General features: G+C 38.1%; 1 protein-coding gene across 9 annotated transcripts in view; it reads right to left on the bottom strand.

The window, feature by feature from the left end:
• Positions 1-32: 32 nt before the first annotated feature.
• PDK1 (pyruvate dehydrogenase kinase 1) overlaps positions 33-13,857 on the bottom strand; it is a 28,959-nt gene continuing 15,134 nt past the window's right edge. The window contains exons 5-13 of one of the 9 annotated variants that reach the window (XR_006582707.1): positions 13,559-13,654; positions 13,159-13,236; positions 8,009-8,085; positions 6,734-6,832; positions 4,620-4,730; positions 3,016-3,129; positions 2,810-2,898; positions 1,567-1,646; positions 33-568 (exon numbers count right to left, since the gene is read on the bottom strand). Coding sequence is in view for 5 of the 9 variants with exons in the window: in XM_045032751.1 (XP_044888686.1) it covers positions 2,758-2,898; positions 3,016-3,129; positions 4,620-4,730; positions 6,734-6,832; positions 8,009-8,085; positions 13,159-13,236; positions 13,559-13,654 (716 nt within the window). In the remaining 4 variants the exon portion in view is untranslated. Of the gene's footprint in view, positions 1,787-2,732; positions 2,899-3,015; positions 3,130-4,619; positions 4,731-6,733; positions 6,833-8,008; positions 8,086-13,158; positions 13,237-13,558; positions 13,655-13,857 lie in introns of all 9 variants that reach the window. The other 8 variants (XR_006582704.1, XR_006582706.1, XR_006582705.1 and 5 more) reach the window with 8 other exon arrangements.

The following is a 13,857-nucleotide window of genomic DNA, read 5'->3' as shown; positions in this document are numbered from 1 at the left end:
TCTAAATTGCATTAATGGACACATTGCTTCAATATGATAAAAAAAATCACATTGCAGTTTAATTTTATCACACACAAACCAAAAATTCTAAATATAGGGTTGAATCCCAGTGTTTCAAGAGAGTAACTATCCATTTCACTACATCTGCAACTGCTTAATTTTCTTTTGATACTTAACAGCCAAGTGGCAGTGATTATTTTTCAGTACAGTAATGAAGATGTGTGTGTATAAAAATCAATATTTTGAACCAGCTACTGTAGTGAAGTAAATGAAATATAGCAAGTCAACTCTCATGACTAGTAAATTTCAGAGTGTGCAGTATTTACTCCTAAACAGTTAATTTCCACCACAGCCAGTGGAGGAGGAAAACTATTGAAATATCTACATTGGATTACTTTGCTAGGGGCCCAGAACTTTTGTTCTCATACATTTTGATTATGTTAAGCTGTGGGTAACAAAGATACAAGCAAAGGTTTCTACTTCAGTAATTCCACATGAAAACTCTCTTGTATTCTTTGGATAGATCTTCATTGCAGGCAATCTGTTATAGCCGATCTGTTAGTAATGTCTAAGAACAAAAATGGAAAATCATTATAAAATCAGTTCAATTGAATTTTTAAGTGGAAATATGATTAGATATTTCAAAATTTTATACAAATTGTTTTGAAAATATTTAACATGTTCAAGTATATGTTTCAAAACATATTTTAAAAATCCATGGTATTACTTTTAGCATTAGGCTGTCAAGAGTGACAGTTGCAAATGTTTAGCAAACACTTCCCTCCTTTATATAAATGTTGACCCCATTCTACCAACCGTTTCCTGCCTGGATTCAGTTGCAAGATTGGGGCATTAATTTGAGTAGGAAATAGTCTTACATTGTATTGCCTTTTAGGCACTTATATACAATGGTGACATGCCACACAAACAAAATTTACCCTCACAACATCCCTATCTATCCTCCATTTACAGATGAGGAATTCACCTGAAGTCATCCCTCACAAAATAGGACTCTAGCATACTTACCGTTCCAGCTTCTTTCCTTATCTATTCAATAATAAGAAATCACAGGGTTGTGATCAAGCAGACCTGTGTAAGTCTCGCCATCCTCTGCTCTATTTTGACCTGATAGACTGCTGAAACTGTGTGCGCTTTCTGGCACATGCATATCTCTCACCCTCATCTATACAGCAGTTAAGGATCGGTCATTTGAGTTAAGTGCTGGGACTGCAAGTGCTTCTCTGCAGCATTCTAAGTTTTTGGGGATGAGAGAATTCAGTGGGATGTACACGCATGACCTGGAGGTATTACATGGGCTTAAATAGCTGGTGTCAGCAGAAAAGTTGAAGCTATCAACACTGTTGCATCCCTCACTAGAGAGAGCAGATATACCTAAAATATTATAGGAAAAAAGAGCATAGCAAAATAAAGTTGATTTTTAACATTAATTGTACTCTTTAAATACACCTGGTTAACTGGTAGGTCCTGTTGTCCTACTATTACACTGATCTGCCCAGTAAAGATGCAGATTTTGCAATAGAGTTTCTCCATATTAACAGTAGTTACCTAATCTATGATCCCAGAATTCGAGGCTTTACCAGAATGTCAAAGCCACTGACTACCCACAAATGGTATTTGGACATTACCTGCAGAAAGAGAGAGGAAGACCTGCAAATCTTTACTGTAAACCCTCAGAAGCTGCTATTTCACAGTAAGTATGCCAACTTCTGTTTCTCATGAATTTTCAATACAGTTCTCAGAAGACCCATAACTGGTATTTTTATACCTGCAATGCATTATACCAGAGGCAGCAGTTAAGATTGGATTTTCAAAAAGAAAGCTTCATTTTTTTAAAATGATTTCCACAGCTGATAAACTGTATAGGCAAATACAACTTGAGAATCATTTAGTTTACAGCTGTTACCTTGCCCCTCTGAATAATCTACTACTAGTAGTATGTACTGATTCATTGATTTCAGAACAAAGTAAAACAACACATGATTGCCTATTGGAGCTTCTGTACTTGAATTCAAATATTTGTTTCTAATTTTGCTAAATTTATTCAGGTTTGTAAAGTGCTTTTGAGCTCCTTGGCTAGAAGATGGTGGAGAAATGCAAAAGGTTGCCTAATGGGTTTTATAAATCTATTAATGTTTAAATAACTACTTTAATGTTTTATACATCAATGTTTAGATCATTTGATAACTTAATCCAATGCTTAATACAAAGAATTGGTATTAGCAGTTCTGGCGAGCTGCTATTTCAATAATGCTTCCATTAGGAGAGTTTAAGTTGTGTGAACTGTGCTATTCAAGCCAGCTGTGAAATAAGTTACCCTAGACCCTGTATAAAATCTAAAATTACTGCTCCAGAAGTAAATTGGAAATACAAAGTGGAACAAATTACAGGTGTATTTCTTAAACTACATACACCTCTACCCCGATATAACGTGGTAAAGCAGTGCTCTGGGGGATCAAAGCAAGTTCCATATAAAGCGGTTTCACTTATAATGCAGTAAGATATTTTGGCTCCCGAGGACAGCATTCTATCAAGGTAGAGGTGTATTTGGTTTTAATTCAGTTAATTCCTTAAAGTAGTACTGGAAAACAGTTATGGACTTCAACTTCCTATTATTCCCTACTAAAAACATTTCCACATGAAGTATTTGAATCATGTTTGGTATAAACCTGCTAAACAATCCCTTTGCAAACAGACAACCAAAGCATGTTTACTTTTTCTGGACTGTTGTACAATTAATTATATACTGCGGAATGTGGTCATGTCCTTTGGCTCACTGCTTGGCACACACCAGTCATCTGCTTCATGGTTTTCCACATAATGTTTCCAAGCTGATTTGTTATACACAGGGAGCCTTTCGATTGATTCTGTTGATAAAGCCTGTAAAGAGAGCAGAGGCTATAGTGAGTAGAGTCTATTTTGCTGAGCATTTATTAAACTTTTTTATTAAATCTACAAGTTACATTAAGACTGGTACCAAAAGATGGTAAACTATACCTTTATGTAGATAACTGCATCTGTACCATACCCCTCTAAGGAATACAGTTTCAGATCTCCTTGGAAGTACTGTGCATACAGACGTGATATAGGCAAACCATAACCAAATCCAGCCTGATAAAAGGGGAGAGGGTGGAGGGAAGAGATATAAAAGCACACTTGAGTTAACTGCATCATCTGCAGAAGATTTGTCAGCATAGCAGACCAATATCTGTACCACTTAAATTTAGAGGAAATCCAGCTAGGGTCAGCATATTGCTGGATCCATGTTAGCATTTGAGAAAAGTAATCACTTATATAGGACCAGAGAGGCGCTGAGGACTCCAAATCTTAAGTATTACTCCTCCCTACCCCAATGTTTCCAAGTTTCCCTCCTTTCCTACCCATTTACCCAAAAACCTTCTTAACTCTTTGTGGAGAGGGGAGGGGACGGGACTGCAAGGAGTAAACCCTCTCTCTGGGGGCTGCTATACAACACAGTTGGTGCTATTACTTGCAGCTATCCGGAGGCAAGAGCACTAGTGGAAGTACTCTGCCTTGCTGTGGAACATTGGATGACTATCTCTATCCCCATGGAGCCACTAGTCTGGCTGTTGCTGATCTTGAGACGGCAGAGACTTAGGGCAGGTGGCCCAACATCTGTCTTCTCATTTGCAATCCTAAGAGGCAACCTCCTTAAATTTGCTTGTGACCTACACTATGAAAGTCTGACAACCTGTCCTAAATCATTAGCAATTAAACACTGAGCAAAAGTTAGAAATATTATACCTTTCACTTAATCACTAGTTTAATTTGTGCAATATCTCTGGAACCAAATAATTTGAATTAAAGGTACTTTCACTGTTTATTTTGATGGGTTTAGACTGGTGGGAATTATCCAATCACTGGATATAGAAAATTGTTAATAAAATAGGCCAATATTTTGAATGACATAGGGGTAAAAAAGGAGTCCGAGGCAGAGTAATGTGATGGTAACATCAATTGGAAGTTATTGACAGTGGGTCCAATGCCACATTTCTTACATATCTTAAAACATCTACTGAAGCCACTAGGAGTTTGCAAGGACCATGAGAGTAAGCTCTTTATCTGTACGACCACATGCTATATACTTTTGTTTTTGTCAAGATTATACAACTGAACAGCTATTTCACTCAAAACGACAAGTATGGACTTGATCCAAAAGAAGGGGCAATTTTAAAAACAGAAGTTCCTAAAATCCTAAATTAATTTCTAGCCCTAAATTAATTTCCTTTCCTTCTCTACTTCCAGAACCAAAGTCCTGTACTTGCCCAGAAACAGATTACAGAAACTCCTACAACAGTTCAAGGAATGTCGCTCCTTGTTCTCTCCTTCAGAGCTTGAAGAAACAGAATTTCAAACTCAAATTTTGGTAAATAGTGTTCTTCTTATTTACCATTAAGGCTACAAATTCTGTTTAATGCTGTAAGAGTCTACAAATTTTTTTTCTTTCAGAAAGGCACTTTAACTTTTTACACCAGAATTGCTAGACTATTCACTTATCTGCAAAACACGTAGTAGTACAAAGATACAGGTAATTTCTGCTTCCCAACTATCAGAGGACAAAGTAAAAAAGGCTTACAGACCAGAGGTGTTGCTCGTGATGTCTCAATGTGGGGACGTGGTGCAGTTGAATACATATAGTTAAACAGTCCATCAATTTTCCTCATCGGAACACCGCCACCACGATCGCTTATCTACAAATTGAATGAACACATTAACAACTTTAGGTTCTTGTATATAAAAGAGAACAGAAACATAAGCTGATTTTCATAAAGAATAAAGTACAATGGAAGTCTGAAGACTATACAGTCTCAAGTTGTCCTTATTAAATCATCGGATCAGATTTACCATATATACTCATTCATAAGCTGAATTTTTTTAGTAAAAAAGGGAAGCACCAGAAAAGCGGGTCGGCTTATGAACGGGTATAGAGAGGGAGAGGTGGGGAGCAAGGAGAGGCAGCACCGGCAGAAGGGAAGAGGTGGCACCAGACTGTCTCCTCTTCTGGCCACGCTGCTCTGCAGCTCCAGGGCTGGTAGACTGTGGCTGTGCCGCTTGGGCCCACCCCCCTGAGCAGGCTGTGGCTGTGCCGCCCAGCCCAGCCCGCTGGAACATGCTGTGGCCGCGCTGCCTGGTCTGGCCCGGCACGCCGGAGCAGCTCCAGCCAGGCCACAGACATCCTCCCCAGATAAAGTGGGAAGGGATAGGATAGGGAGAGCGTGGGGGTCCCGGGCTAGGGGTGGGGTCATGTGGGGGATGGTCACAGGGGTTACTTCCCCGACCCCTCGTTTCTCCCCCCAAAAAAATTTCCCCATCAGTTGCTGTCCCGGCCCATCAGGGTAAGCAGCTGGCGCGCCGGGATACTTTGTTTACTTAGGTTTACCTCTGCCTGTGGACGCTCGAGGTAAACAAACCTCTTGGCCCGCCAGCAGCTTATCCTCATGGCCCAGGAACCAAAGTTTGCTGACTCCTGAATTATAGGGTCAGCTTATGAACGGGTCATCAAAATTTTCCATATTTACTTCTCCATATTGGGGGGGGGGGGGGGAGTGTCAGCTTATAAACAAACTGGCTTATGATTGAGTATATACGGTAATACAGAAACTCATCATCTGATAAACCACAGCAATATATACACACAAAACCCCAGCTGAGGTTAATGATGTTCCCAAAATGCTGTCACCAAAAATGTCCACAATTACACAGAATTACTTAGACTATGTCTACACAGCCTGCAGCAATGGACCTCTCAACCCAGGCTGACAGACTCAGGCTCATGCTACTGCACTATAAATAGTGGTGTAGGTGGTGATTTGAAGTTACAGCTTAGACAGGCGCTCAGGCTCTGAAGCCCACTCTTCTCCCTAGGCTTCAGAGTATGAACTGTCTACGCTGATAATTTTAGCGCAGCGGCACAAGCCCGAATTTTGACATGGGTTGGGAGGCTCACTGCTGCGGACTGCGTAGATATACTCTTAGAAGCCATACACCCCACTTACATGTTGTGCACTGCTTTTTTTCTTCCTCACCCTCCTTCCAATTTCTAATCTTCATGTGGAGGAAGTTAGATTCAGTAAAAGTCAGCAATGGTCATATCAACTGAATCCTATGGGTACAAAGTTCTCAGTGCTTTAGCCAGCACTCTAGGAACAAAGATGCTACATAGCAGCACAATTATTAGTACTCATTTACTACTAGAGCAAATCTGAAGATTTATTTCTACATAGGTGAAGTTAAATTCTAAGGAAAACCTATATACTGCAACCAACCTTGAAAGTCCAACACTAACCATATAAGAGATGCTGCCCTTAAAAGAAATATCTGCAAGGCAAGGCCTAACATAGGCAGGCTTCACCTGTGCTGGACTTACTTTATTCCACACCTGTTCTGCACCTCACTCAAGTAGTTACTTCTACTTATAGGACACCTGCTCTGGACAAATTACAAAGCTGGCTATCTTCCATTTCTAAATTGGCACTTTACCCTTGAACAGAAACATGGTTTATTTACATTATAGCTACATAAAAATAAATATGCTGAAAGACCTGAAATCCCACAAAGGTCTTATTCCTTACACAATACATCATCAGCATTGGTACAAACTTCCAGTGTCACATCACCCATTCATTATAAAATATTCCCCCAGGTTCCGAACTATTTTCCATTAAAGTAATTAAGCATCAAACAAAGCAGTTACCTTCACAGTTAAATCCTCATTGCCTAATGTGGCATGTACTTGAATTGGAGGGTAAACGCTTCCATCAGTATAGTGTTCCATTGTGGCTCTCATTGCATTCTGAGAAATATTTAAAATTAAAGTAAAATAAGTAGTTTTAATGAAATCATAGATCTGATTGTAACTTTTGTGCTGTTAACATGTCAATTTAGGAAAACAGTTTTATGTGTGCCCATTTATAGATTGTATTTCCACTTTTACTTTGTACTTGTATAAAGATATAATAAAAACATATTTCTTAAACATTTCCTGCTTGCTTTTTACCACAGAAGTATCAGGAATATCAAGTCTGGTCTTCCCTGGCTTTGCTACTGTCTTACTGGGGGAGACTTAGAGATGTATATCATGAGCTAGCCTTATTTTATTGGAAGAGGAGCTGAATTCTTACAGAAACATCCTCTCTCCAAGGATTAATTAAGCCTGGAGTTAAATACCAGCAACTGATAATAAAAAAAAGTTTTACACAGACTCTCTCTCAATTATCACCTATCAGTGTTGTGTGATGTGATATAAATTCACTGGTTCTCAACCAGAGTGAATTTGAAAAAAAAATTAGTAGTCTACAGGCATATGAAAAAGCATAGCTTTAGTTCTGAATTGCTTCACTAGGGTGATTAAATTACAGCATGCATAGGTTCTGTATGTTAGAAAAGTATCTGAAGAGATGTGGCTTGATATGGAAGTCTTAGGCTTTGGCTACACTTGCATTTCAAAGCGCTGCCGCGGCAGCGCTGCTGCGGCAGCGCTTTGAAGCGCTAAGTGTAATCAAAGCGCCAGCGCTGGGAGAAAACTCTCCCAGCGCTGTCCGTACTCCACTTCCCTGTGGGGAATAACGGACAGCGCTGGGAGCGCGGCTCCCAGCGCTGGGGCTTTGACTACACTGGCGCTTTGTAGCGCTGCAATTTGCAGCGCTGCAGAGGGTGTGTTTTCACACCCTGCTGCAGCGCTGCAAATTTGTAAGTGTAGCCAAGCCCTTAGTATTCCTTCATGAATGATTAAGATAAAGGACACATTTTCAAAGCCTCTGATTTTACACACAGTCATCTGTGTACAAATGATGAGATTTAGACGTCTACCTATCTGATCTGTGGGTGCAGTCAGGAACTTTGATGTCTGAATCGTGCAATTGCAGATACAAATTTGCAAGTTGTTTAAAAATTGGTTCAACATGTCAAATAAATACACATCTCAGAACACAAACATGCCATGCAGATTGTGTAATCCGACTGTACAAACCTTGAAAAGTTCAAAAACCATGTGATAGAGATGGGATGGTACATATACTACTTGCATGGGTTGTCCTGATGATTTTGCTGGAAAAGAAAGTAACCCAATCAATTAGACAACATACTGGAAGCCCACTATTAGTTTTGGCAATATCCAAGTAGTTCAAATAACAAATAGAATCTGGTTTTGTTTTGATTGTTTTCACTGATAAAACACAGTACAGGGAAATGAAAAGAAAATTTGAATATAAATCATGAAAACATTTGTTACTATCATGTTTGTCAAAACTCATTCAAAATTCTATATTCTTTCACAGTTTTGAAACTTTGTTTTAATGTATTTGTAGAAATTAATTTTAAAAGCTATTTCTGCTAGTAATATTGCATTTGAGTACATAATATGTCTGAACAATAACTGCAGTACAATGTGTTCTTGGATTCATTTGTCTATTTAAAGATCTGCTGATGTATCCGGAAATCTTTGTAGAGAGTTTTGCTCATTTTGGTTTCCAAATCTCTCTTTGTTCTCACTCTTTAAAACAAACAAAAAAAATTACTAGGAATATTTTCATGAATTGATTTTTCTTCTTTTTTGATCACTAATCCAGGACTAGTGCTTGGAAAAGATTACTGGCCCTAAAAATATTTCCATCAGTTCACCAAGCTAATTACCTTTGTAATAGTCTTTCCCATTTAAGAACCACTACAGTTAGAGATTAGTGCTGTATGCCATCTGGGATTTCAAATAATATGAAAAAATTATTTTTACCCTAGCAGGTCAAAAATATTGGCTCTTAAAATAGGCCAGACCTACCCTTATCACTCACTCAAGCTAGTAGTGCTATTTTACCTTAGATTCAAATCTTAATATAGGGGGCCTCAGTTCTCAGCTTAGCCCATGCAAGTGGTGGGTGAAGAATGCACAGGTGGCCCAGGATCTGGGAAGGGCAAAGGTGGCTTTGAACTACCTTTGTGTTTCCATCATTGGGCACAGAGCCTATCCCTCAGTGTAAGATGCACTAGCTGCTATGGTCCTATAGTACCTTTATAGTAGCTAGGCATTCCTGAGGTACAGAGAATCCCTGGCCATAACTTTACACCAGCCATACGGTGAAGTTTAGAAGCTCTTCTCCATTAGAGGCTCTCCCTCCCCTGAGGTGATCCTCCTGTAGCTGGCTATGTCAGCTTTAGATCCAGGCTGCACTACCAGAATGGCAAAGAGCAGCCATAATGCACAGGAGAATCTGAGCTAGCAAGTATTGGACATAGAACATCAAATCTGTTCCTGAGGCTTATTCATCATCTGAAGTCCAAATCCTGTGTTTGTGATGTCATGATTAGTTGTTGCAGAGATTTAGTTGTCAGAAACAAGATTATGGAACACAATGAGTGCAGAGCCCTACAACTTCCAGGGAATGGGAGGAAGCTGAGATCTTATTTGAACATATTTCTAGTAATAAAATTGGGAACGGGAAATAATTGTTTTTAAAAAGATGGTCTTGAAAAACTGTTACACTTTCCAATAATGATTAATTACACTGCAATTACATTGCAATTACAGTGTGATTAAGCTATGGCCATGCTTTATGAATAACACAATTCCAGTTATATTAATTAGTGATGAGTTATCAAAAAGCATAACGGAGTGAGAGCAGCAGAATAAGGACAATGGACTTAAAAAAAGCAGACTTTAACAAACTTAGAGAACTGGTAGGTAAGGTCCAATGTGAAGAAAATCTGAGGGAAAAAGGAGTTCAGGAGAGCTGACAGTTTCTCAAGAGAATAATATTAAAGACACAATTGCAAACTATCCCGATACAAAGAAAAGATAGGAAGACTAGTGGGACACCAATAGGGCTCCAACAGGAGCTTTTAAGAGACCTGAAAATAAAAAATCCTACAATAAGTAAAAATATGGATAAATTGCTAAGGAGGAATACAAAGAATAGCACAAGCATGTAACTACACAATCAGAAAGACTAAGTTACAAAATGAGTTACACCTAGCTAGAGACACGAAAGACAATAAGAGGAGGTTCTTTAAATAAATTAGGAGCAATTGAATGATGAAAATGTAGCTCCTTCCCTTAGAGGGGAAGGAGAGCTAAAAACTGATGACATCAAGAAGGCTGACGTTTAATGCCTATTTTGCTTCAGTTTTCAGAAAAAAAAAGTTAATGGCAATCAGAGACTCAACACAATATTAACAACAAGGGGGAAGGAATGGAAGCCAAAATAGGGAAAGAACAGGTTGAATATATCTAACTTATATAAATATTCTTTAAATTGACAGGGCCTAATGAAATTCACCCTAGGATACTTAAGAAACTAATTGAAATAATCTCAGAACCATTAGCAATTATCTTTGAAAACTCCTGTAGGACTGTTGAGGTCCCAGAAGACTAGAGCAGGCAAACATAGCAGCTGTCTTTAAAAAGGGGAACAAAAGAGGACCCAGGAAATTAAAGCCCAATCAGTGTAACTTCAATACCTGGAAAGATACTGGAACAAATTATGAAACAATCAATTTGTAAGCACCTGGAGGGTTACAAGGAATAGCCAGCAAGGATTTGTCAAGAACAAATCATGCCAAACTAACCTAATTTCCTTCTTTGACAGGGTTAATGGCCTAGTGGATAGGGTAGAACAATAGATGTGGTATATCTTGATTTTAGTAAGGTTTTTGATAGTCCCACATGACATTCTCATAAGCAAACTAGGGAAATGTGGTCTAAATGAAATTAGCATAAGGTAGGTGAACTACTAGTTAAACACCATACTCTAAGAGTAGTTATCAATGGTTTGCTGTCAAACTAGGAGGGTGAATCTAGTGGGGTCCCACACGGGTCAGTTTTGGGTCCAATACTATCGAGTATTTTCATTAATGACTTGGACAATGGAGTGGAAAATACACTTATAAAATCTAAAAATGACACCAAGCTGGGAGAGATTGTAGGCACTTTGGAGGCCAGAATTAGAATTCAAAACAACCTTGACAAACTGGAGAATTGGTCTGAATTTACCAAAGTGAAATTTAATAAAGACAAGTGCAAAATACTTAACTTAGGAAGGAGAAATCAAATGCACAACTACAAAATGAGGAATAACTGGCCAAGCGGTAGTACTGCTGAAAAGGATCTGAGGTTACAGTGGATCACAAATTGAATGAGTCAACAATGTGATGCAGCTGTGAAAAAAGGCTGCTAATCTGGAGTGTTGTATGTAAGACATGTGAGGTAAGTGACGTGAAGTAGTGTCCCTCTACTCAGCACTGGTGAAGCCTCAGCTAGAGTATTGTGTCCAATTCTGGTCCCACACGTTAGGAAAGATATGGACAAATTGGGGAGAGGCCAGAGGAGAGCAACAAAAATTATAAAAGGTTTACAAAACTTGTGAGGAAAGGTTAAAAAAAACTCAGCATATTTAGTCTTGAGAAGAGAAGACTGAGGAGGCACCTGATAACAGTTTTCAAATATGTAAAGGGCTGTTATAAAGAGGACAGTGATCAATTGTTCTTCATGTCCACTGAAGGTAGGACAAGAATGGGCTTAATCTGCAGCAAGGGAGATTTAGGTTAGATATTAGGAAAAACTTTTCTAACTATAGGAGTAGTTAAGCTCTGGAATAGGCTTCCAAGGAAAGTTGTGGAATCCCCATCACAGGTTTTTAAGAACAGATTAGATAAAACACCTGTCAGGGACAGCCTTAGTTTACTTGGTCCTGCCACAGCGCCAGGGGCTGGATTTGATGACTTCTCTAGATTCCTTTCAGCCCTACATTTCTATGATTGTATATCTAAACTGTAACTACACTGTAAACTACAGTGTGATTGATCATACTTCATAATACAATCAAAATTTCTAAGAGGCACCTGCAGCAATTTAACATGCTTTTCTCTACAAATATTTCCAACCCTCAGGCTCAGAGTATGGAGGAGAACATATTTTACCTTGACACAGAATAATAAACTTACCAAAGTCAAAAGAATAAAACTGGTAAGTGCTTATACAATATAATTAAGGCCTCACTTTTAGTCCAATCTTAATCAGGCTTTCCTTTGTGTGCTCTCATTTTTGCAGGAATAAATGGTGTATTTTTGCTCATGCAATTATTTGTAGATGCAATTTAGATCACTCTAAATTCTTGTTAGCAGATCTGCATGAATTTACTTTTAATAACTTCAGGAATGTTGCTGTTTGGATCAATGCTACCAATATATTTTGGATGAGCTCAAGTAACTTTAATATACACATACACGTGCATGTTTCTGTACAGTAGAACCTCAATTTTACAAACACCAATCTTACAGATGACCTTTTATACGAATCATTTTTCCCAATGGTGAAAAAAACCAAAGTCACGTAACAAAAATTATATTGATAAAAAACAAGTCAACATTCCTTCACGTTTGAATGCATTTATTGCATTGGAAATTGATTTGCAGGGGTTTTAAGGACTAAAAAATGGTTTATGCACTGTGCCCACTGTAATTTTGAGATATTCAATTTCATTATTTTTTTTGATTTTATGAACTCCTCAATCCCCAATTAGTTTTTAAGATATGAGTTCTGCTGCATCTGTGTAGGAATGCTTGTAGTCAATTTTTCAAAAGCTGTTTTGTCACAATTGGTGGTGCAAATACTTGTTTACATGGCCACATCTAAGTACCTAATTGGACCCATAAGTCAAGTAGTTGATAGGTAAATGAAAGACAGAAATTGGAATACAGCTTTAATACTGACTGGATCTATGAATTGTACCGATAAAAAAGGAGTTAGGAGGGAAAAATAAGACAAAGGCACAGAGAGGATGAGCGTATGAGAAAGCTATAGGCATACTGTAAAGACAAAGGCGGGGAGAGATATAAAAGATCTTGGGGAAGGGGGAACAGGGCTGTTAAAAGTTGTTAGACCAGTGGTTTTCCACCTTTTCCTTTTGCAGACCACTAAAAAATTTCAAATGGAGGTCCAAATGGAATGGAAATCTTAGACATGGTCCACGGACCCCAGGTTGAAAACCACTGTTTTATGGTAACAACAACCTTTTGCAGACCCCTTAGACACTGTTAGACCAACAGTGGAAAACTATCCATTAAACCTTCTGCTCAGACTGATGCTCCTCATTTGAAAGAGGAAGATCCCCAATTTCCCCACACACTTACCATTCAACTCTTCAAGCACAAGTTCTGGAGAGCTCATGTAATACAAATCACAAAGTCTCTTAGCATTTTCATAGCCATCTACATGAAATCAAAACAGAAAAATGTAAATTGAAAAAAGGAGGGAAATGTATTTTTTCTGATGTTTTGTAGTTTATTGGAAAGATCATCAACTAAAAATCAAAATCATTCTGCACTCTTATTGTGGACCTTTCATATTTTCTCACAAAAGCTGAAATATTGGTAGAACTACAAAAACATATTAAATTTGAACTGGAATTTTCTGTTCCACATAAGGATGATATTAGTACAATATAAGAACCACCTGATTTATATTAGTTCTCTCTATAGATTTTAATGTACCTTTTCAAAATTCTTGTTCAGCTGGTCTGCCTGAATTTACCTTTAATAACTTCAACAACATTGCAGTTAGGATTAATGCTTCCAATGTGTTTTGGATGAGCTGGATTAACTTTAATTTTTCCACCAAACAGCAAAGCTGCCAACAAAGAAAATAACATTTAATAGGCAATGCGATTTCACAATTTTCAGTTTTCATGTCTTTAGTGTTGCTGAATGGAACAGAATAAGCATAGTTTATAATTATTGGCTGTAGCATTCGTAAAGAAAAATGGTTCATTTGCTTTGCTGATGACAAAAAAAATGCTTTATAGGCATACACAGGTGTTTCCAAATGGATCA

This window comes from Mauremys mutica, chromosome 10 (assembly GCF_020497125.1).
Source record: "Mauremys mutica isolate MM-2020 ecotype Southern chromosome 10, ASM2049712v1, whole genome shotgun sequence".
In the NCBI taxonomy this organism is placed as follows: Eukaryota; Metazoa; Chordata; order Testudines; family Geoemydidae; genus Mauremys; species Mauremys mutica.
This window is presented reverse-complemented; position numbering and strand designations above follow the sequence as displayed.